Here is a 21,454-nt window from a genome sequence, read left to right on the forward strand (position 1 = left end):
ATGCAATTGTAGACCAAGATAGAGTAAAGTCACAACAAAGAATTTCAACCAAGCAGAAAACGTGCAAAATATCTGGAAGCTGTGTATAGGATTTTTAATTGCAGAGAATCTGGAAAGGTAACAAGCTGTTTCTGTTTCCTCTTAATCACTTGCCTGGCATGGGTGCATCAGACGCGACCACACCGAGCTGGGTTTTCCCTGACATGGTTGCATGTGATGCAACCAGTCAGAAACGCCCAGTTGGCGGCGGCTGACAGTTTATGTTACAGCATCCACCAGTTTCAGAGTGGTCTCTCGGCATCTCTGTATCCAGGCTCCTACCCGGGATGTCCCGATCACTGTCGCAAGCAGTGATCGAGCGGCCAGCGGATCCCCCCACCCGCCTGCACAATTACAACTAGCAGGCACAGCACTGCCACCCCCACCTCGGACAACTATTACAGGCTCAGATCATGCTTCTTCCACATGTCCGGAGTCCCGGAGCTGCACACTGACGAACTGCACACACGGAGCTGCTCCTCCTCCTCTCTCTCATGCACAGGGTGTGCTTCACCAGCAGATCGCTCCGAGGCACATCACCACTGCGAGCACAGACCACCCAATAGGGACCACTTCCCCAGTTACTGCATGTACTGGGACCGGGCCACGTACGTACGTACGTACGTACGTACGTACGTACGTACATATGTATATATATATATATATATATATATATATATAGCAAGTATAATCCTGCACTCGCATCAACAAGTAAGAACAACAGTGGGGTGCTCCTAGTGGGAATCTCTCTCAGAGGGTAGACCTACAATATTTAGACAAGAGTCCAACAATGTGGAGGTGCACTCATCCAATCAAGCGATTTCCAGCAACTTTTCTTTTTCACAATAGCTTTATTTCAGTCGATATTCGGCTTTTTAGGTCGACGTTTCGATCCTCAATATAGGATCTTTATCAAGACAGGCTCCCATTTATACACAATAGTTTAAAGGCATCATACATTGATTGTCAGAACAATCAATATGTCATGTTCAGACAGTGTCAAGGCTGCATGGCTAATACGGCAATATTCAAATAAAGATTATGGGGTATATGCAATTGTGGTTGAATTCCCGAAATTGTCGAATTTCGGGTCATTTTCGACCAAAAAAAAAAATTCCCCTATGCAATCCAGTGCTTTCCGACCAAAAAACGGACTTTCAAAATTCGACTTTTTGAAATTCGAATTTTTGCAAATTCGACTTTTCTGCAATGATACAAGTGCTGCAATTCGACCAAAGCATATTCAATTCAAGTTTTGAAATTCGACAGCAGTGCTTTTAGACAGCAAATTCGTCATTTTCAATCCGCCACACTTTGGAGGGTGAAAACAAATAAAAAAATTTTAAACATGTTTTTTTTGGTGTTTTTTTTTGGGGGAATAGCAGATCTATTTATATTAGAAGGGATTAGGTACTTTTTTTTTTTTTTTGGGAGGCACAAATATTATTTATATATTTTTTAAAATATTATTTTTTTTTTTTTTTTTTTATGCTGGAAGGGTAAAATCATAAAAAAAAATGGCTTGGGGTCCCCCCTCCAAAGCATAACCAGCCTCGGGCTCATTGAGCTGGTCCTGGTTCTAAAAATGCGGGGAAAAAATTGACAGGGGATCCCCCGTATTTTTAAAACCAGCACCGGGCTCTGCGCCTGGTGCTGGTGCCAAAAATACGGGGGACAAAAAGAGTAGGGGTCCCCCGTATTTTTAACACCAGCATCGGGCTCCACTAGCTGGACAGATAATGCCACAGCCGGGGGTCACTTTTATGCCGTGCCCTGCGGCCGTGGCATCAAATATCCAACTAGTCACCCCTGGCCGGGGTACCCTGGGGGAGTGGGGACCCCTTCAATCAAGGGGTCCCCCCCCCCCCCCAGCCACCCAAGGGCCAGGGGTGAAGCCCAAGGCTGTCCCCCCCCATCCAATGGGCTGCGGATGGGGGGGCTGATAGCCTTTGTGATAATAAAAAGATATTGTTTTTTCCAATAGTACTACAAGTCCCAGCAAGCCTCCCCCGCAAGCTGGTACTTGGAGAACCACAAGTACCAGCATGCGGGAGAAAAACGGGCCCGCTGGTACCTGTAGTACTACTGGGGAAAAAATACCCAAATAAAAACAGGACACACACACCGTCGACAGTAAAACTTTATTTCATACGTCGACACACATACTTACCTATGTTCACACGCCGACATCGGTCCTCTTCTCCATGTAGAATCCACGGATACCTGTAAAGAAAAGTTCAAAATACTCACCTCAACCATGGTCCAGAGATAAATCCACGGACTTGGCAAAATAAGAAAACGCAAATACCCGCACCAAAAACGGACTGAAAGGGGTCCCATGGGACACCCTTCCACGAATGAGACCTGTCAGTGACAGCTGTCACTGACAGGTCTCTAAGCCAATCAGGAAGCGCAACTTAGTTGCGCTCACCTGATTGGCTGAGCGCTGTCTGCACTGTGACAGCGCATCGCACAGCTCCCTCCATTATATTCAATGGTGGGAACTTAGCGGCTAGCGGTGAGGTCACCCGCCGGTCAGCGGCTGACCGGCGGGTGACCCCACCGCTACCCGCAAAGTTCCCACCATTGAAAGTAATGGAGCGGCTTTGCGATGCGCTGTCACAGTACAGACAGCGGACAGCCAATCAGGTGAGCGCCACGGAAGTAGCGCTTCCTGATTGGCTGAAGGGACGTCAGTGACAGGAGTCACGTGATGTCCCGGCATTCGGGAGAAAGGGGTCTGATGTGAAAACATTGGACCCCTTTCTAGTCCGGTATGGATCGGTGTTCGGTTTGTTTTTTTGCCAAGAACGTGGATTTACCTCTGGACGTGGATGTACCTCTGGACGCTGGAAGGTGAGGATAATTTTTTCACAGGTACCCTCGGATCGTCGGCGACCGTGGCAGTCGGCGTGTCAACATAGGTAAGTATGTGTGTGTCGGCAGTATGTAATAAAGTTGTACAAGTCACGGTGTCTGTGTCCTGTTTTTATTTGGGTATTTTTTTTCCAGTAGTACTACAGGTACCAGCGGGCCCGTTTTTCTCCCGCATGCTGGTACTTGTGGTTCTCCAAGTACCAGCTTGCGGGGGAGGCTTGCTGGGACTTGTAGTACTAATGGAAAAAACAATATCTTTTTATTATCACAAAGGCTATCAGCCCCCCCATCCGCAGCCCATTGGAGGGGGGGGGACAGCCTCGGGCTTCACCCCTGGCCCTTGGGTGGCTGGGGGGGGGGGGACCCCTTGATTGAAGGGGTCCCCACTCCCCCAGGGTACCCCGGCCAGGGGTGACTAGTTGGATATTTGATGCCACGGCCGCAGGGCACGGCATAAAAGTGACCCCCGGCTGTGGCATTATCTGTCCAGCTAGTGGAGCCCGATGCTGGTGTTAAAAATACGGGGGACCCCTACTCTTTTTGTCCCCCGTATTTTTGGCACCAGCATCAGGCGCAGAGCCCGGTGCTGGTTTTAAAAATACGGGGGATCCCTGGCCAATTTTTCCCCTGCATTTTTAGAACCAGGACCAGCTCAAAGAGCCCGAGGCTGGTTATGCTTTGGAGGGGGGACCCCACGCCATTTTTTTTCCGGATTTTTCACGTTTTTTTCCCGTTTTTTAAAATCGCGGCAAAATCCGCCAAATCGGCCGATTTTCGCCCGCGATTCTGGCGAATCCGTTTTTCATTGAATATGGTGAATCCCGGCAGGCACCTGCCGGGATTCACCTGGCGAATTTGGTCGAATTAAAAAACGGCGATAATTGCCGCGAATTCGACCACAATTGCATATACCCCTATATGTGATTACTTAAATTCACAGTCATAGAGCAACTCAGACAACCAAGGTAATCACTACGGTGATCTAGTCCTCACAACCTCTACAGTGGCTGTAGAGGTTGTGAGGACTAGATCACCGTAGTGATTACCTTGGTTGTCTGAGTTGCTCTATGACTGTGAGTTTAAGTAATCACATATAGGGGTATATGCAATTCACGGCGAATCGCGGCAATTTTTCGCCGTTTTTTAATTCGACTAAATTCGCCAGGTGAATTCCGGAAGGTGGCTTCCGGAATTCACCATATTCAATGAAAAACGGATTCGCCAGAGTCGCGGGCGAAAATCGGCCGATTTGGCGGATTTTGCCGCGATTTTAAAAAACGGGAAAAACCCGAAAAAAAAAAATGGCGTGGGGTCCCCCCTCCAAAGCATAACCAGCCTCGGGCTCATCGAGCTGGTCCTGGTTCTAAAAATCAGGGGAAAAATTGGCCAGGGATCCCCCGTATTTTTAAAACCAGCACCGGGCTCTGCGCCTGGTGCTGGTGCCAAAAATACGGGGGACAAAAAGAGTAGGGGTCCCCCGTATTTTTAACACCAGCATCGGGCTCCACTAGCTGGACAGATAATGCCACAGCCGGGGGTCACTTTTATGCCGTGCCCTGCGGCCGTGGCATTAAATATCCAACTAGTCACCCCTGGCCGGGGTACCCTGGGGGAGTGGGGACCCCTTCAATCAAGGGGTCCCCCCCCCCAGCCACCCAAGGGCCAGGGGTGAAGCCCGAGGCTGTCCCCCCCCATCCAATGGGCTGCGGATGGGGGGGCTGATAGCCTTTTGTGATAATAAAAAGATATTGTTTTTTCCAGTAGTACTACAAGTCCCAGCAAGCCTCCCCCGCAAGCTGGTACTTGGAGAACCACAAGTACCAGCATGCGGGAGAAAAACGGGCCCGCTGGTACCTGTAGTACTACTGGGAAAAAAATACCCCAAAAAAAACAGGACACACACACCGTGACAGTAAAACTTTATTACACACTACCGACACACACATACTTACCTATGTTGACACGCCGACTGCCACGGTCTCCGACGATCCGAGGGTACCTGTGAAAAAATTATACTCACCTTCCAGCGTCCAGAGATAAATCCACGTCCAGAGAGATAAATCCACGTACTTGTAAAAAAAAAAGAAAACGCAAATACCCGCTCCATACCGGACTAGAAAGGGGTCCAATGCTTTCACATCAGACCCCTTTCTCCCGAATGCCGGGACATCACGTGACTCCTGTCACTGAAGTCCCTTCAGCCAATCAGGAAGCGCTACTTCCATGGCGCTCACCTGATTGGCTGTGCGCTGTCTGTACTGTGACAGCACATCGCAAAGCCGCTCCATTACTTTCAATGGTGGGAACTTTGCGGGTAGCGGTGGGGTCACCCGCCGGTCAGCCGCTGACCGGCGGGTGACCTTACCGCTAGCCGCTAAGTTCCCACCATTGAAAGTAATGGAGCGGCTTTGCGATGTGCTGTCACAGTACAGAAAGCGCACAGCCAATCAGGTGAGCGCAACGAAGTTGCACTTCCTGATTGGCTTAGAGACCTTTCTGTGACAGCTGTCACTGACAGGTCTCATTCGTGGAAAGGTGTCCCATGTGTCAGCATGGGACCCCTTTCAGTCCGGCATGGAGCGGGTGTTCGGTTTGTTTTTTTGCCAAGTACGTGGATTTATCTCTGGACCATGGCTGAGGTGAGTATATTGATCTTTTCTTTTCAGGTATCCGTGGATTCTACATGGAGAAGAGGACCGATGTCGGCGTGTGAACATAGGTAAGTATGTGTGTGTCGACGTATGAAATAAAGTTTTACTGTCGACGGTGTGTGTCCTGTTTTTATTTGGGTATTTTTTTCCCAGTAGTACTACAGGTACCAGCGGGCCCGTTTTTCTCCCGCATGCTGGTACTTGTGGTTCTCCAAGTACCAGCTTGCGGGGGAGGCTTGCTGGGACTTGTAGTACTACTGGAAAAAACAATATCTTTTTATTATCACAAAAGGCTATCAGCCCCCCCATCCGCAGCCCATTGGATGGGGGGGGACAGCCTCGGGCTTCACCCCTGGCCCTTGGGTGGCTGGGGGGGGGGACCCCTTGATTGAAGGGGTCCCCACTCCCCCAGGGTACCCCGGCCAGGGGTGACTAGTTGGATATTTAATGCCACGGCCGCAGGGCACGGCATAAAAGTGACCCCCGGCTGTGGCATTATCTGTCCAGCTAGTGGAGCCCGATGCTGGTGTTAAAAATACGGGGGACCCCTACTCTTTTTGTCCCCCGTATTTTTGGCACCAGCACCAGGCGCAGAGCCCGGTGCTGGTTTTAAAAATACGGGGGATCCCCTGTCAATTTTTTCCCCGCATTTTTAGAACCAGGACCAGCTCAATGAGCCCGAGGCTGGTTATGCTTTGGAGGGGGGACCCCAAGCCATTTTTTTTTATGATTTTACCCTTCCAGCATAAAAAAAAATAAAAAAAAAATAATATTTTAAAAAATATATAAATAATATTTGTGCCTCCCAAAAAAAAAAAAAAAGTACCTAATCCCTTCTAATATAAATAGATCTGCTATTCCCAAAAAAAAAAACACCAAAAAAAACATGTTTAAAATTTTTTTATTTGTTTTCACCCTCCAAAGTGTGGCGGATTGAAAATGACGAATTTGCTGTCTAAAAGCACTGCTGTCGAATTTCAAAACTTGAATTGAATATGCTTTGGTCGAATTGCAGCACTTGTATCATTGCAGAAAAGTCGAATTTGCAAAAATTCGAATTTCAAAAAGTCGAATTTTGAAAGTCCGTTTTTTGGTCGGAAAGCACTGAATTGCATAGGCGATTTTTTTTTTTGGTCGAAAATGACCCGAAATTCGACAATTTCGGGAATTCGACCGCAATTGCATATACCCCATAATCTTTATTTGAATATTGCCGTATTAGCCATGCAGCCTTGACACTGTCTGAACATGACATATTGATTGTTCTGACAATCAATGTATGATGCCTTTAAACTATTGTGTATAAATGGGAGCTTGTCTTGATAAAGATCCTATATTGAGGATCGAAACGTCGACCTAAAAAGCCGAATATCGACAGAAGTAAAGCTATTGTGAAAAAGAAAAGTTTCTGGAAATCGCTTGATTGGATGAGTGCACCTCCACATTGTTGGACTCTAGTCTATATATATATATATATATATATATATATATAAAACGAAAACAAGGACTGGCACTCCTGTAATCCGTCCGGTATATGGTGCCCAGGTGCCAGTATATGGTGAGACAGTCCAAAAAGAGAGATACGGCACTCCAAGACTCCTATAACATACCCTCAGGCAGCAAAAGACAGAGCTGACAGCGCAGCGTAGTTATGTCAACGTTTCATTTAATTGCTTAAATTTCGTCAGGATACTGTCCTGACGAAATTTAAGCAATTAAATGAAACATTGACATAACTACGCTGCGCTGTCAGCTCTGTCTTTTGCTGCCTGAGGGTATGTTATAGGAGTCTTGGAGTGCCGTATCTCTCTTTTTGGACTATATATATATATATATATATATATATATATATATATATATATATATATATATATATATACACACATATATACACACACACACACTTACCATAAAACAAAACAGAGGAGCTAAATGATGTACAATGTGTGTGTGTGTGTGTGTGTGTGTGTGTGTGTGTGTGTGTATGTATATATATATATATATATATATATATACACACACACACATACATACACACACACACACACACATACACTGTGTGTATATATATATATATATATATATATATATATATATTACACATATACACACACACCCTTTGTCTGGCCCAACCCACTCTTTTTGATGCACCAACCCCACTCTGACAACTGCAGCTGCTCGTACCGCTCCTCCCCATCCCAGTCTGCTGATCCACCCCTGCTCCTCTCCATACAGTACCTCTGTCACCTAACAATCCATCAGATAAATTTCCTCCTCAAATCCGTACACTTTTTAAAAACGTTTTTTTTGTTTGAACTAAAATCTGTTTTTTTTTTTTTATATGACCACAATTTTTTTTATTTCCCATTATCACATTATAAATAATAGCTATTTAAACTTGTTTTTGCACTTCTGTTGAAAATATTATACTGAATCAGGTTTAAAAAGCTATTAGTTATCTAATTTGATAATTAAAAAAATATATATATACAAATTCGGGGCCATTTTTTGGAAAAAAATATTAGCCATTTAAGTGGTTAAGGAGAAAAACACTGACATTTCTGAATCAGATCTGCAGAAGTTATTGTACAGCCTTCACTAGAGACTAAACACCCTGCACGTCTGAAGAATCGTCAGTTACAGGGGAAAAATCCACATTCAATTTTTCCAAATGGTTATCCTTTGTCGGAGAAGAAGCTTCCGAATTAAAACCCTCCAAGGGCCGACACATACCAGAGAGTCTACGTTTCTACGAGTGTGTGCATCCCTAGAACATCTAGAATAGTGGTCCAGTAGCTTTTCTAAGGCGGATTAATTGAACAAGCTAGTCCCTGGGCCCAAGGTGGGTATCTGCAGGGACAGGACGAACACATCCCCTGAAGTCTGCTCTGAGAAGGACCACCCAGCAGCAACAAAATGCAGATACGGTCAACTCATACTTTGCCCCAAGCAGAGTTGCTACCTAAGCTGGCGTATGCACTGGTGGAGATAAAGTTGCCGGGGCAAAGCTGCCCTGGGGCTCTGTTTCACATGAGGTGCAGATAGCCCCCCAAATAAGACCAACATGGGGATATATGGCCTTACATTTAGCACAATCAAAAACCTTTTGTAGAACACAGCTCTTTTCCTGGGACTGCCCAGTAGAATTGCCTTTCCCCAGACCTGATGGTGAATGGGAATGGTGATGGGGGCATAAATAGAAACCATAGACCCCTGCACCCCATAGACAAAGATTTTGAAAAATGATAAATATGTATATTTACAAAAAGTAATTACTGAATGCATTGGATATTAAATATACATAATACATGCAGAAGTGCGGCATCTGATAGAATAAAGAGTAAGTCAGAGTGATGCAGCAGAATGGACGGGGGGGGGGGGGGGGTTTGAGGAAATACTCAGGCACATGCACGCACACAATTATCAAACAGTAGTGCTAACAGAATTAACCCCCATAAAGAGGGGGAGAGGGAGCACAAACCAAAGTTTGCAGGAACAGCCGAAATGGCTGAGCAGGAACTGTGGAAATGGCTACTATGCTGAAGTTTCCCATCCCTGCTGAGTGTGTCTGTGGCAGGAGCGTCCCTTACGGGCATTCAGCAAGTAGATGCGCATCTAAGGGGGGATGGGGGAGTGGTAAGCTATAGGGAAGAGGGCCACCGCTGCAGGTGGACATACCACACCAACTTGCTACAGTAAGTCTCCTTGTTTGTGGTGCAGCTGCAGCGTCAAAACACAGTGCACTGAGAGTACCCGGACACAGACCTGTGAAGGTTATGGCGAGACACATAAGAGGAAACCATGTTATAGGCAGGCTACAGTAACCAAGAGTCAACACACAGCAGTAAAAAAGATTAAAACAAATATATATTTAAAAAAAAGGAAGATGCCAAGCTCTAGTCAAAATCATTGAATCACTCATCACGATCTATACCGCAGAGTCCGCACACAAATGTGAGTGATGAAAAGCTGCACGGTACGTATTTCAATCACATCAACACCGAAGAGGTTGAACTGGGGTCTAAGAGGGTATTCTCAGGTGCGAGCTATGCTGAAATGGATCAAAGCAAAAATATGCCTATTTACAGGAGTATCTTTTGCACCTAGTATAGGATAGATGCAAGTGCTCACTGATGATGGGGTCACATTTCGAGAAGCAGAAGACCAGTTCTGCATACAGTCAAAAAAAAGTTTTATGTGATACATACACCAAACTCTACATCAGGACCTACCACTTGAAGGGTGCATGCTGTGTTATTTTATTAGTTGTGAGAGGTCTTTATACTGTGAGAGGCGTTTGCCCACAAAAACGGTGAAAACTAGCATTCTCATTTCAATCATTATTTAGGATCTACGTAAACAGACAATAAAAAATGAAATGCATATTATCTTATTTTGTGGGATAGTTCCAGTTACACTATTTCATTGTATGCAAAGTAAAAATACTAAGTACTTCTTGTTTATATTAAGGATAAAAAAAATAAAAAAAAATCAATGCTAATGGAGATCATAAGCAAAAACTACTCACTTTGAAATTTCCTCAGATTTATAAGGCCATGGTCTCTTATAATTCTAGGATAGTAGACACAAATATGGTTAGTGATAAAAAAAATAAAAATAATCATCATACAAAATAATGGCAATTTAGAAGAGTGTTGCCTTATGTATAAAGGAGCAACTGGCAAGTGTAAATAATTACCATATATCATGAACACTCATATATTGTCACATTTTAACCCCTTTCCTGCAGAGGGTTTTCTCACCCTTGTGCAGAGGCCATTTTCCCAAGGTTCACACTCGTAACATTCCAAAATCAATATCACTGAGTTTTTTAGGTGGTATAAATGCATATTATAACTTTTTTTTTAAAATTAAATAATGAGGGACCATTTTGTTTTTTTAATTTGAGATAAGGCCCATATAGACGGGTCGATGCAGGAGAGATGTGTGCTGAGCGAACATCTCTCCCGCCGCTCAGCACAGCGCGATCTGTGCTGAGCGTGCGGGGGGAGACGGGCGCTCATTTCACCCAGCTGGTGAAGTGAGCGACCCGCTAGATTGGCCTGGCCACTCTAGCACCAGCGATAGAGATGCGCGGGGCTGCGCATCGCTATCGCTGTTAGGGCTACACACGGAGCGATCTTGCTAAAAATCTAAGCAATCTGGTCAGATTGCTTAGATTATCGCTCCGTGTGTACCCCCCTCTATACAGCATTAGATCAGCCCAATCTGTGGTTTTTTGTATGTATTGTTTCAGTTTTCAGTGTGGCATAGGAGATCTATACTGTCTAGACAGATAGTCATTAGGTTAAAACGCATTAGGTTGACAGTGTCAAAAGGTTGAGAAGTTTTAAATTTTTGGGGGTGTTATTTTCTAAGCACAATTTGTGTAAATATGTACCATCGCAGGCAAGCTTTGCTTGCCACGCTTCAGGCAAGGTGGTTTGGGGTCCATCCCTGTTCTCCGTGACTTTTTGTAGTGCAGAGGGTATTGCCTGGTAACACACCAGGTTATAATCTCTCTGAGTGCACATTTGAAAGAAAGGGACTCCCTTCTTTCAGACAAGGGTTCTTCCATCTTTCTAGGCTGTGGGGTAAGGGGGATAGAGGACTTAATTTCCTCCTCCCACATTCTTCATTCATTTTTTTTTGTTTTTCTTCATGAAAGTGACGGCTGCGGATGGCAAGTGGCGATTGTGCTCCATAGCCAATGGGTTAACAATACTCTAGAAGCTCATCACAGCACTTGTCAATTGATTTTTACATTTTTTTTAGATTCCTTTTTAACTGACCTGGTGGGCACTGTGAATTGAAAAAAATAGTCTCATTAAAATCAGACTGGATCTACAGATCAGAGTTAGCCATTCCAACATTCCCACTCCAGTTTCATAGAAGCCTATCAACAACATCCTACTTCTAGCCCTATTTAATACTCGGTGTGATGATTTTTGTGCGTCTATATTGCAATCTTACATCAACTCCCGCACATGGTACATGTTCTCCTCAGTCACACTATGAGGTAGCAGTTGATTTACCGACAAACACAATACCAACGAACATAATCCCGACAGCGACTAAGCAACAGTCAAAATACCAACATTCATTATGCTGACATATTCAAAATGCCTACATAGTCAGAATACAGACATTTGAAATGCCGAGATGTTAAAAATGCCGACATGTGTTTTTAAGGAATTTTTGCCCAAAAATAGACTTGTTCATACTTTACCATCCCAGTGGACCTGGAAGGGGGAAAACAGGATTTTAATACCTACCGGTAAATCCTTTTCTCCTAGTCCGTAGAGGATGCTGGGGTCCACTTCAGTACAATGGGGTATAGACGGTTCCGAAGGAGCCATGGGCACTTTAAGACTTTATCAGAGTGTGAACTGGCTCCTCCCTCTATGCCCCTTCTCCAGACCTCAGTATAGGAACTGTGCCCAGGGAGACGGCATTTCGGGAAAAGGATTTACTTTTAAGTTAATGGTGAGATTCACACCAGCTCACACTTCAACCATGCCGCACAACATGGCAACTAATATAATACATGCCAACGAGCATGACCATTGCAGCAACGTGCTGAAAACAAGTTTAACACAACACCTGTGTAAAACTTATAACTAAATAACTACTGCAGGTAAAGAACGCACTGGGCTGGGTGCCCAGCATCCTCTACGGACTAGGAGAAAAGGATTTACCGGTAGGTATTGAAATCCTGTTTTCTCATACGTCCTAGAGGATGCTGGGGTCCACTTCAGTACCATGGGGTTATACCAAAGCTCCAGTACGGGCGGGAGAGTACGGATGTCCCTGCAGCACCGACTGACCAAACTTTAGGTCCTCATCGGCCAAGGTGTCAAACTTGTAAAACTTTGCAAACGTGTTTATCCCTGACCAAGTAGCTGCTCGGAAAAGTTATAATGCCGAGACCCCCTGGGCAGCCGCCCAGGATGAGCCCACCTTCCTAGTAGAATGGGCAGTCACCGAATTCGGTATCGGCAATCCTGCCGTGGAATGAGCGTGCTGAATCGTACCTCTGTTCCAGCGCGCAATAGTCTGCTTAGAAGCAGGACACCCAATCTTGTTGTGAGCATACAGGACAAACAGAGCCTCTGTTTTCCGTATCCGAGCTGTTCTTGCGACAAAAATGATCAAAGCCCTGACCACATCCAGAGACTTTGAAGCAGCGAAGGTGTCAGTAGCCACTGGCACCACAATAGGTTGGTTTATATGGAAAGAAGAAACCACCTTTGGAAGAAATTGCTGACGAGTTCTTAACTCCGCCCTATCTTCATGATAAAATAAAGTAAGGGATCTTGTGAGACAAGGCCCCTAACTCAGACACCCTCCTTGCGGATGCCAAGGCCAACAGAATGACCACTTTCCAAGTGAGAAACTTCTACTCTATCTCCTGGAGAGGTTCAAACCAATCCGATTGAAGGAATTGCAACACCACGTTAAGATCCCATGGTGCCACAGTAGGCACAAATGGAGGTTGGATGTGCAGAATCCATTTCACGAATGTCTGAACTTCTGGAAGGGAGGCCAATTGTTTCTGAAAGAAAACGGACAAGGCCGAAATCTGGACCTTGTTCGAACCCAATCGTAGGCCCACATCCACACCCGCCCGGAGAAAATGTCCTAACTGAAACTCTTCCATTGGAGCCTTATTGGTCTCACACCAAGACACATTTTCTCCATATACGGTGGTAATGTCTAGACGTTACTCCTTTGAATAAGAGTGGGAATGACTTCTTTGGGAATACCCTTCCGGGCTAGGATCCGGCGCTCAACAGCCATGCCGTCAAACGTAGCCGCAGTAAGTCTTGATACACGCACGGCCCCTGCTGCAGCAGGTCCTCGCGAAGAGGAGGAGGCCGAGGATCTTCTATGAGCAACTCCTGAAGATCTGGATACCAAGCCCTCCTTGTCCAGTCTGGGACAATGAGGATCCCTCAAACCCGTTCTTCTTATGATCTTGAGAACTTTCGGTATGAGTGGAAGTGGAGGGAAGACATATACCGACCGAAACACCCACTGGGTCACTAGTGCATCCACTGCTATTGCTTGAGGGTCTATCAACCTGGAACAATATCTCTGAAGCTTCTTGTTGAGACGATGCCATCATGTCTACTTGAGGAACTCCCCAAAGACCTGTCACCTCTGCGAAGACTTCTTGGTGGAGGCCCTATTCTCCTGGATGGAGATCGTGTCTGCTGAGGAAGTCTGCTTCCCAGTTGTCCACTCCCGGAATGAAAATTGCCGACAGAGCTCTTGCATGTCTTTCTGCCCAGAGGAGAATCTTTGTCACCTCTGCCATTGCCGCTCTGCTTTTCGTTCCACACTGACGGTTTATGTACGCGACTGCTGTTACATTGTCCGACTGGATCTGTACGGGTTGATCTTGAAGAAGATGCCCCGCTTGTAGAAGGCCATTGTAAATGGCTCTCAACTCCAGAACGTTTATGTGAAGACAAGTTTCTTGATTTGACCACCTTCCTTGGAAGCTTTCCCACTGTGTGACTGCTCCCCAGCCTCGGAGACTTGCATCCGTGGTTACTAGGACCCAGTCCTGAATCCCGAACCTGCGTCCCTCTAGTAGGTGAGAACTGTGTAGCAACCACAGGAGCGAAATTCTGGCTTTGGATGACAGGATTATACTCTGATGCATGTGTAGATGGGAACCGGACCACTTGTCCAACAGGTCCCACGGGAACACTCTGGCATGGAATCGGCCAAACTGTATGGCCTCGTAGGCCGTTACCATCTTCCCCAACAACCAAAATCATTGATGAATCGACACTCTTGTTGGTTTCAGAATTTGTTTGACCATTCTCTGGATTTCCAGAGCCTTTTCTACTGGAAGAAATACCCTCTGCACCTCTGTGTCCAGTATCATCCCCAGAAAGGACAATCTTGTCGTCTGTTCCAACTGCGACTTTGGAAAATTTATGATCCAACCGTGTTGTTGAAGTATAATCAAGGAGAGTGCAATGTTCTGCACCAACCTTTCTCTGGACCTCGCTTTTATCAGGAGATAGTCCAGGTAAGGAATTACATTGACTCCTTGCTGTCGAAGGAGGACCATCATTTCCGCCATCACCTTGGTGAACACCCTCGGTGCCATGGAGAGTCTGAATGGCAACGTCTGAAATTGGTAATGACAATTCTGTATTGCAAATCTCAGATAAGCTTGATGTGGAGGATAAATGGGAACATGAAAGTAGGCATCTTTTATGTCCACTGACACCATGAAGTCCCCCTCCTCTAGATTGGAAATCACTGCCCTCAGAAACTCAATCTTGAACTTGAACCTTTGCAGGTAGATTCAGAGTTTCCAAGTTTAGAATCGGTCTGACCGAGCCGTCCGGCTTCGGAACTACGAATAGGCTTGAATAAAACCCTTCTCCTTGTTGTAACAAGGGAACCAGGACAATGACTTGATCCTGACACAATTTTTGTATTGCTGCTGCCAAAACTTCCCTGTCTGGGATAGAAGCTGGTAAGGTCGATTTGAAAAAATCGTCATGGGGGAATGTCTTGAAACAGTTTGTACTCGTGGGACACTATTTGTACAACCCACGGGTCCAGGCCAGATTGAACCCAGAACTGTCTGAAGAGTTTCAGACGTGTCCCCACCTGAGCGGACTCCCGCAAGGGAGCCCCAGCGTCATGCTGAAGATTTGGCAGAAGCAGAGGTTGATTTCTGCTCCTGTGATCCTGGAGACACTGTGGCCTTAATTCCTTCTCCTCTTCCTTTACCCGCAAAGAAAGGGGATCCTTTACCCTTTTTGTATTTATTGGGCCGAAAGGACTGCATGTGAGAGTGATGTGTCTTTTTCGCCGGCGCAGGAGCATTAGACAAGAATGTCAATTAACCCGCCATAGCCGCAGAAACTAAAGCATCCAGCCCATCTCCAAACAAGGCCTCACCTTTATACGGGAGAGCCTCCATATTCGTTTTGGAATCTGTGTCAGCATTCCATTGGCGAATCCACAATGCCCTCCGTGCTGAGACGGCCATAGTAGCGGCTCTTGATCCCAAGAGACCAATATCTTTTATGGCTTCTAGCATGTATGCCGCAACGTCTTTGATATGACCTGACGTTAGGAGTATCTCGTCTCTATCTATTGTGTCAATGTCTGATGACCTGTTTTCTGACCACTTTTCAATAGCACTACTCACCCACGCACAGGCAATGGTAGGCCTGAGTAGTGTCCCATTGTCCACATAAATAGATTTCAACGTATTCTCTAACTTGCAGTCTGTCGGCTCCTTAAGTGAAGCCGTCCCAGGCGCAGGGAGAATCACCTTTTTTGTTAACCGCGACAGGGCACTGTCTAAAACAGGGGGTGACTCCCACCTTTGCCTGTCCTCTGCAGGGAAAGGGTAAGCTACCTGAATTATTTTGGGAACCTGAAATTTCTTTTCAGGATTGGTCCATACTCCCTCAAAGAGACTGTTCAGCTCATGAGATGGAGAAAAAGTTACATTAATTTTCATTTCTTTAAAAAAGTAAGCCTTCTCCTGTGGTAAAGGAGGGGCCTCCGTACCTTCCAACACCTCCTTTATAGCAACAATCATGTATTGAATGTTTTTTGCTAAATTTGGATCTATTCCCCTGGAATCACTAGTGTCGACACAGGAATCAGAGTCTGTGTCAGTATCAGTTTGCACTATTTGTGCAAATTACCTTTTATGTGACCCAGAGGGGTCCCCTGTGGATGAAAAGGCAGAACTATTAAAAATCACATCTTCTACAGATTTTCTCCAGTTTTCTACATGAGACTCAGACTTATCCAATCTCTTACTGATATGATTCACACTATCACGTAATTCTTTCACCCATTCAGGCTCTTGGTGTGACGGCAGTGCCACCACATTACAACCCTGTGTCCCTAAAATGGCTCCCTCAGGGAAGAGCTCCCTGCCTCAGACATGCCACACAAGTGCACAATCACACCACAGACACTCCGGGGCTTATAGGGGACAGACCCACAATAAAATCTGTCAGAGGGACACAGAAAGGAATTGGCAGTCCACAACTCAGCGCCTAAAGAAAAAATCCCTGTGTTGTGTACATTGTACACAGAGACTTTCCGCGCTATATATATTGCCAATAATAGGTTATAGTACCACAATATACACTTTCCCCCGATACTTGAGTCAGAAGTGGAGAGGAGGATCAGCGTTTCTTCCCCTGCTGTCTGCTGGAAGAAAATGGCGCTGAGCAGTGTGCTGGCTGCCTGAGGAAGAAGCCCCGCGCCCTGTGGTGCGTTTTTCCCTCAGCTATTGAAATTAGATATTTATACTGGCGGGGGTGTAGGACTGTGCCACAGCATCATATGCCACCTTTTGCCAGTGAGAGTAGGTTTCATGCTGTCCAGGCCCCCCCCCCCCCCTGAAATAGTTTGTGCTGCTAAATTAAGCTTTTAACTTTTTCATTTGATGAATAAAAAATAGGATTTTAATTACCTACCGGTAAATCCTTTTCTCGTAGTCCGTAGAGGATGCTGGGGTCCACATTAGTACCATGGGGTATAGACGGGTCCACCAGGAGCCACTGGCACTTTAAGAGTTTAATAATGTGGGCTGGCTCCTCCCTCTATGCCCCTCCTACCAGACTGTCTAGAAACAGTGCCCGAGGAGACGGACAACTTTGAGAGAAGGATAATACACAGGTAGTGGCGAGATTCACAGCAGCTCACACAAACAAGGCAAAACCAAGCCAACTAGCCTGAAAACTCAGCAACAGCTGAATAACATTACTGAACCAAGTAATAACGCAGTACTTAACTAAGAACAAAGCAGTACTGACCAAGTAACCACTGCAGGATAATGAAGTGCTGGGCGGGCGCCCAGCATCCTCTACGGACTACGAGAAAAGGATTTACTGGTAGGTAATTAAAATCCTATTATCTCTTACATCCTAGTGGATGTTGGGGTCCACATTAGTACTATGGGGATGTACCAAAGCTCTCCGAACAGGAGGGAGAGCGCGAAGGCTCCTGCAGAACTGATTGACCAAATTTTAGGTCCTCAGAGGCCAAAGTATCGAACTTGTAGAACTTAGCAAACGTGTTCAACCCAGAGCAAGTAGCCGCTCGGCAAAGCTGTCAAACCAAGACACGCCGGGCACCCGCCCAGGAAGAACCCACCTTACGAGCAGAGTGGGCCTTAACAGATCTTGGACACGGCAATCCTGCCGTAGAATACGCATGCTGGATAGTGAACCTGATCCAGCGAGAGATCGTCTGCTTAGAAGCAGGACACCCAATTTTCTTGGGATCATACAGGACAGACAGAGTCCGATTTACTGTGACGAGCAGTCCTCTTCACATAGATTTTCAGAGCCCTTACAACATCCAAGGACTTTGACGGAACGGAGGAGTCAGTAGCAACTGGCACCACAATAGGTTGGTTGATATGAAAAGCCGACACAACCTTTGGAAGGAACTGCTGACGTGTCCGGAGCTCAGCCCTATCTTCAAGGAAGATCAAGTAGGGATTTTTGCAAGACAAAGCCCCCAAATCCGACACACGTCTAGCAGAAGTTAAGGCCAACAAAGTGACAGCCTTCCACGTGAGAAACTTGACCTCAACCTCCTGTAGAGGCTCAAACCAATTCGATTGGAAGAACTGCAACACCACGTTAAGATCCCAGGGCGCCGTAGGAAGCACAAAGGGAGGCTGGATGTGCAAAATCCCTTTCAAAAAAGTCTGAACCTCAGGGACGGAAGCCAATTGTTACTGGAAGAAAATGGATAAGGCCGAAATCTGGACTTTTACGGATCTCAACCTCAGACCCATATCCACACCTGCTTGTAGGAAGAGGAGAAACCCTCCCAGATGAAACTCCACCATAGGAAACTTCTTGGATTCACACCAAGATACATACTTTTTCAAAATGCGATGGTTTAGATGTTACTCCTTTCCTAGCCTGTATCAGGGTAGGAATGACTTTGTTCGAAATGCCCTTCCGAGCTAATATCTGGCGTTCAACCTCCTGCAGTCAAACGTAACCGCGGTAAGTCTTGATAAGCGAACGGCCCCTGTTGTAACAGGTCCTCCTGAAGAGGAAGAGGCCTCGGATCTTCCAGCAAAAGATCCAGAAGATCCGCGTACCTAGCCCTACTTGGCCAGTCTAGGGCAATGAGGATTGCCTCAACTCTTGTTCTCCTTATGAGCTTTAGAATCCCTGGGATGAGTAGAAGTGGAGGAAACATGTACACCGACTGGAACACCCATAGAGACACAAGAGCGTTCCACCGCCACTGCTTGCGGGTCTCTCGACCTGGAACAATACCTCCGAAGCTTCTTGTTGAGGCGGGAGGCCATCATGTCTATTTGAGGAACCCCCCAAAGATTTGTCACCTCCGTGAACATCTCTGGATGTAGGCTCCACTCTCCTGGATGGAGATCGTGCCTGCTGAGGAAGTCCGCTTCCCATTCCACTCACGGAATGAAAATTGCTGACAGCGCCAACGCGTGTTTTTCTGCCCAGAGGATGATTCTCGTCACCTCTGACACTGCAGCTCTGCTCTTCGTTTCCGCCCTGCCGGTTTATGTAGACCACCGTCGTTACATTGTCCGACTGCACTTAAATGGCTCGATCTCGCAGAACGTGTTCCGCTTGGAGAAGACCATTGTACACAGCTCTTAATTCTAGAATGTTTATGGGAAGAGCGGTTTCCAGACTTTACCACCTTCCTTGGAAGGTTTCCCCTTGAGTGACTGCGCCCCAGCCCCGGAGGCTCGCATCCGTGGTCAGAAGGATCCAGTCCTGAATCCCGAACCTGCGGCCCTCCAGAAGGTGAGACATTTGCAGCCACCAGAGGAGTGAAATCCTTGCTGTCGGCGACAGACGAATCCTCAGGTGCAAATGTAGATGAGACCCCGACCATTTGTCCAGGAAATCCAGTTGGAAGGATCGAGCATGAAATCTTCCGTACTGTAAAGCCTCGTAGGAGGCAACCATCTTTTTCACTTGCAGAAGACCGTTGTAAATGGCTCTTAACTCCAGAACATTTATGTGGAGACAAGATTCCTGGCTTGACCATTTTCCTTGGAAACTTCTTCCTTGTGTGACTGCACCCCAGCCTCGGAGACTTGCATCTGTGGTCAGCGCGACCCAATCCTGGATTCCGAACCTGCGTCCCTCTAGAAGGTGAGAACTTTGCAGCCACCACAGGAGAGAAATTCTGGTCCTGGAAGATAGACTTATTTTCCTGTGCAGGTGAGACCCGGACCATTTGTTGAGCAGGTCCCACTGAAACACCCGGGCATGAAACCTGCCAAACGGAATGGCTTCGTAAGCCGCAACCATCTTCCCTAGCACTCGAGTGCATTGATGAATCGACACTCTTGCCGGTTTCAGAATCTCCTTGACCATGGTCTGGATTTCCAGAGCTTTTTCCGCCGGAAGAAACACTCTCTGTAGTTCCGTGTCTAGGATCATGCCCAAGAAGGGCAGCCGAGTTGTCGGGATCAACTGAGACTTTGGCAAATTTAGAATCCAAGCATGATGTTGCATAACAGTCAGGGAGAGTTCCACATTTCTTAGCAACTGCTCTTTTGATCTCGCCTTTATCAGGAGATCGTCCAAGTACGGGATAATTGTGATACCCTGCTTGCGTAGGAGTACCATCATTTCCGCCATCACTTTGGTGAACACCCTCTGGGCCGTGGAAAGCCCAAACGGCAACGTCTGAAATTGGTAATGACAATCCTGCACCGCAAATCTCAGGAAGGCCTGATGAGGATATATCGGGACGTGTAAGTAGCCATCTATTATGTCGACTGATGCCATAAAATCCCCGCCTCCTAGGCTGGAGATCACCGCTCGAAGAGATTCCATCTTGAACTTGAAAGTTTTCAAGTACGGATTGTCAAAGTCGGAAAAATATCATGCTACACGTTGCCATATATTCACCTCATGCGCTTGCCCGCTGCACGTGCACATTCTCTCCCGTACGTGCGGATACTCGCAGCTGCGTGATGGCGCCTCCTCGGCCATGCGCTCGAGCGCGTGGTATGTGCATTTACGGTAGAGTTTGTGTGCGTCTAGCGGGCGACTCAATAGTTAAATAATAAAACCAAATAGTATGTTTTATAGATAATGTTCCCCTTAATAATGACTGTAAGTTTGTTTAATGTAACTGGTCGCTGGACAGAGGAATTCCTCTTTGTATGATACGAAGGGTCAGACAGGGTTTGAGCAGTGGTGTTTGGTACCTAACTAAAGAACATTTTATTAGGAACAATCCGGTGCTGGTTGGGTAAAGATTAATCGCTCCTGCGTATAGTTATGGCCATTAGTAGTTTCTGGACATTTCCTATATTTGCAGTTCGTTATCCATGCGGCGGGAATTCTGAGATTCCCTCCCACCTGAGCAGTTTGATATAGTCACAGCCCACCTGTTCAAACTAACCTATGACCTTTTGTTATAATGCGAGGAGACATTCCTGTGTCCAATGAACAATAAGATTGTAGGGCCCTTTGTAGTACACTGTATGTTGTGTATATAAGGGTCACTGTCCCCAGACCGGCCAGTACTCTCTCTCTTCAACATTTATCTCTGATAATTGGAGGACTGGATTCCGGTTGCGCTTGCGAGTGTTCCCCGTATGGTATGTTTCTCTGTGGCCACTTTGTTACCCGTTTTAATGTTAGCCATTCATTCTTAGTCGATGTATTTGTGTTTGCGATCGTTCGCTATTGTGTATATTTTTGTTTAGTTATTCTGTTAGATATTAATGTTAGCCTGTAGTGTATGAACTGTTCACTGTTTTCTTTTCCCTTTTACTTAACTAAATATTGTTAGTAAAGGTGTTGGAACCTTAGCAAGGTATTGTGTGTATATTACATTGCTGAGGGTAATCGGAG

The 21,454-nt window shown here is 46.1% G+C and overlaps 1 protein-coding gene across 1 annotated transcript in view; it reads right to left on the reverse strand.

Moving 5' to 3' along the window:
- TADA2A (transcriptional adaptor 2A) overlaps nucleotides 1-21,454 on the reverse strand; it is a 305,603-nt gene that overhangs the window by 120,725 nt on the left and 163,424 nt on the right. The window contains exon 9 of the mRNA XM_063954828.1: nucleotides 10,096-10,139. Within this exon, the coding sequence (XP_063810898.1) occupies nucleotides 10,096-10,139 (44 nt within the window). The remainder of the gene's footprint in view (nucleotides 1-10,095; nucleotides 10,140-21,454) is intronic.

This window comes from Pseudophryne corroboree, chromosome 2, assembly GCF_028390025.1.
Source record: "Pseudophryne corroboree isolate aPseCor3 chromosome 2, aPseCor3.hap2, whole genome shotgun sequence".
NCBI classification, from domain to species: Eukaryota; Metazoa; Chordata; class Amphibia; order Anura; family Myobatrachidae; genus Pseudophryne; species Pseudophryne corroboree.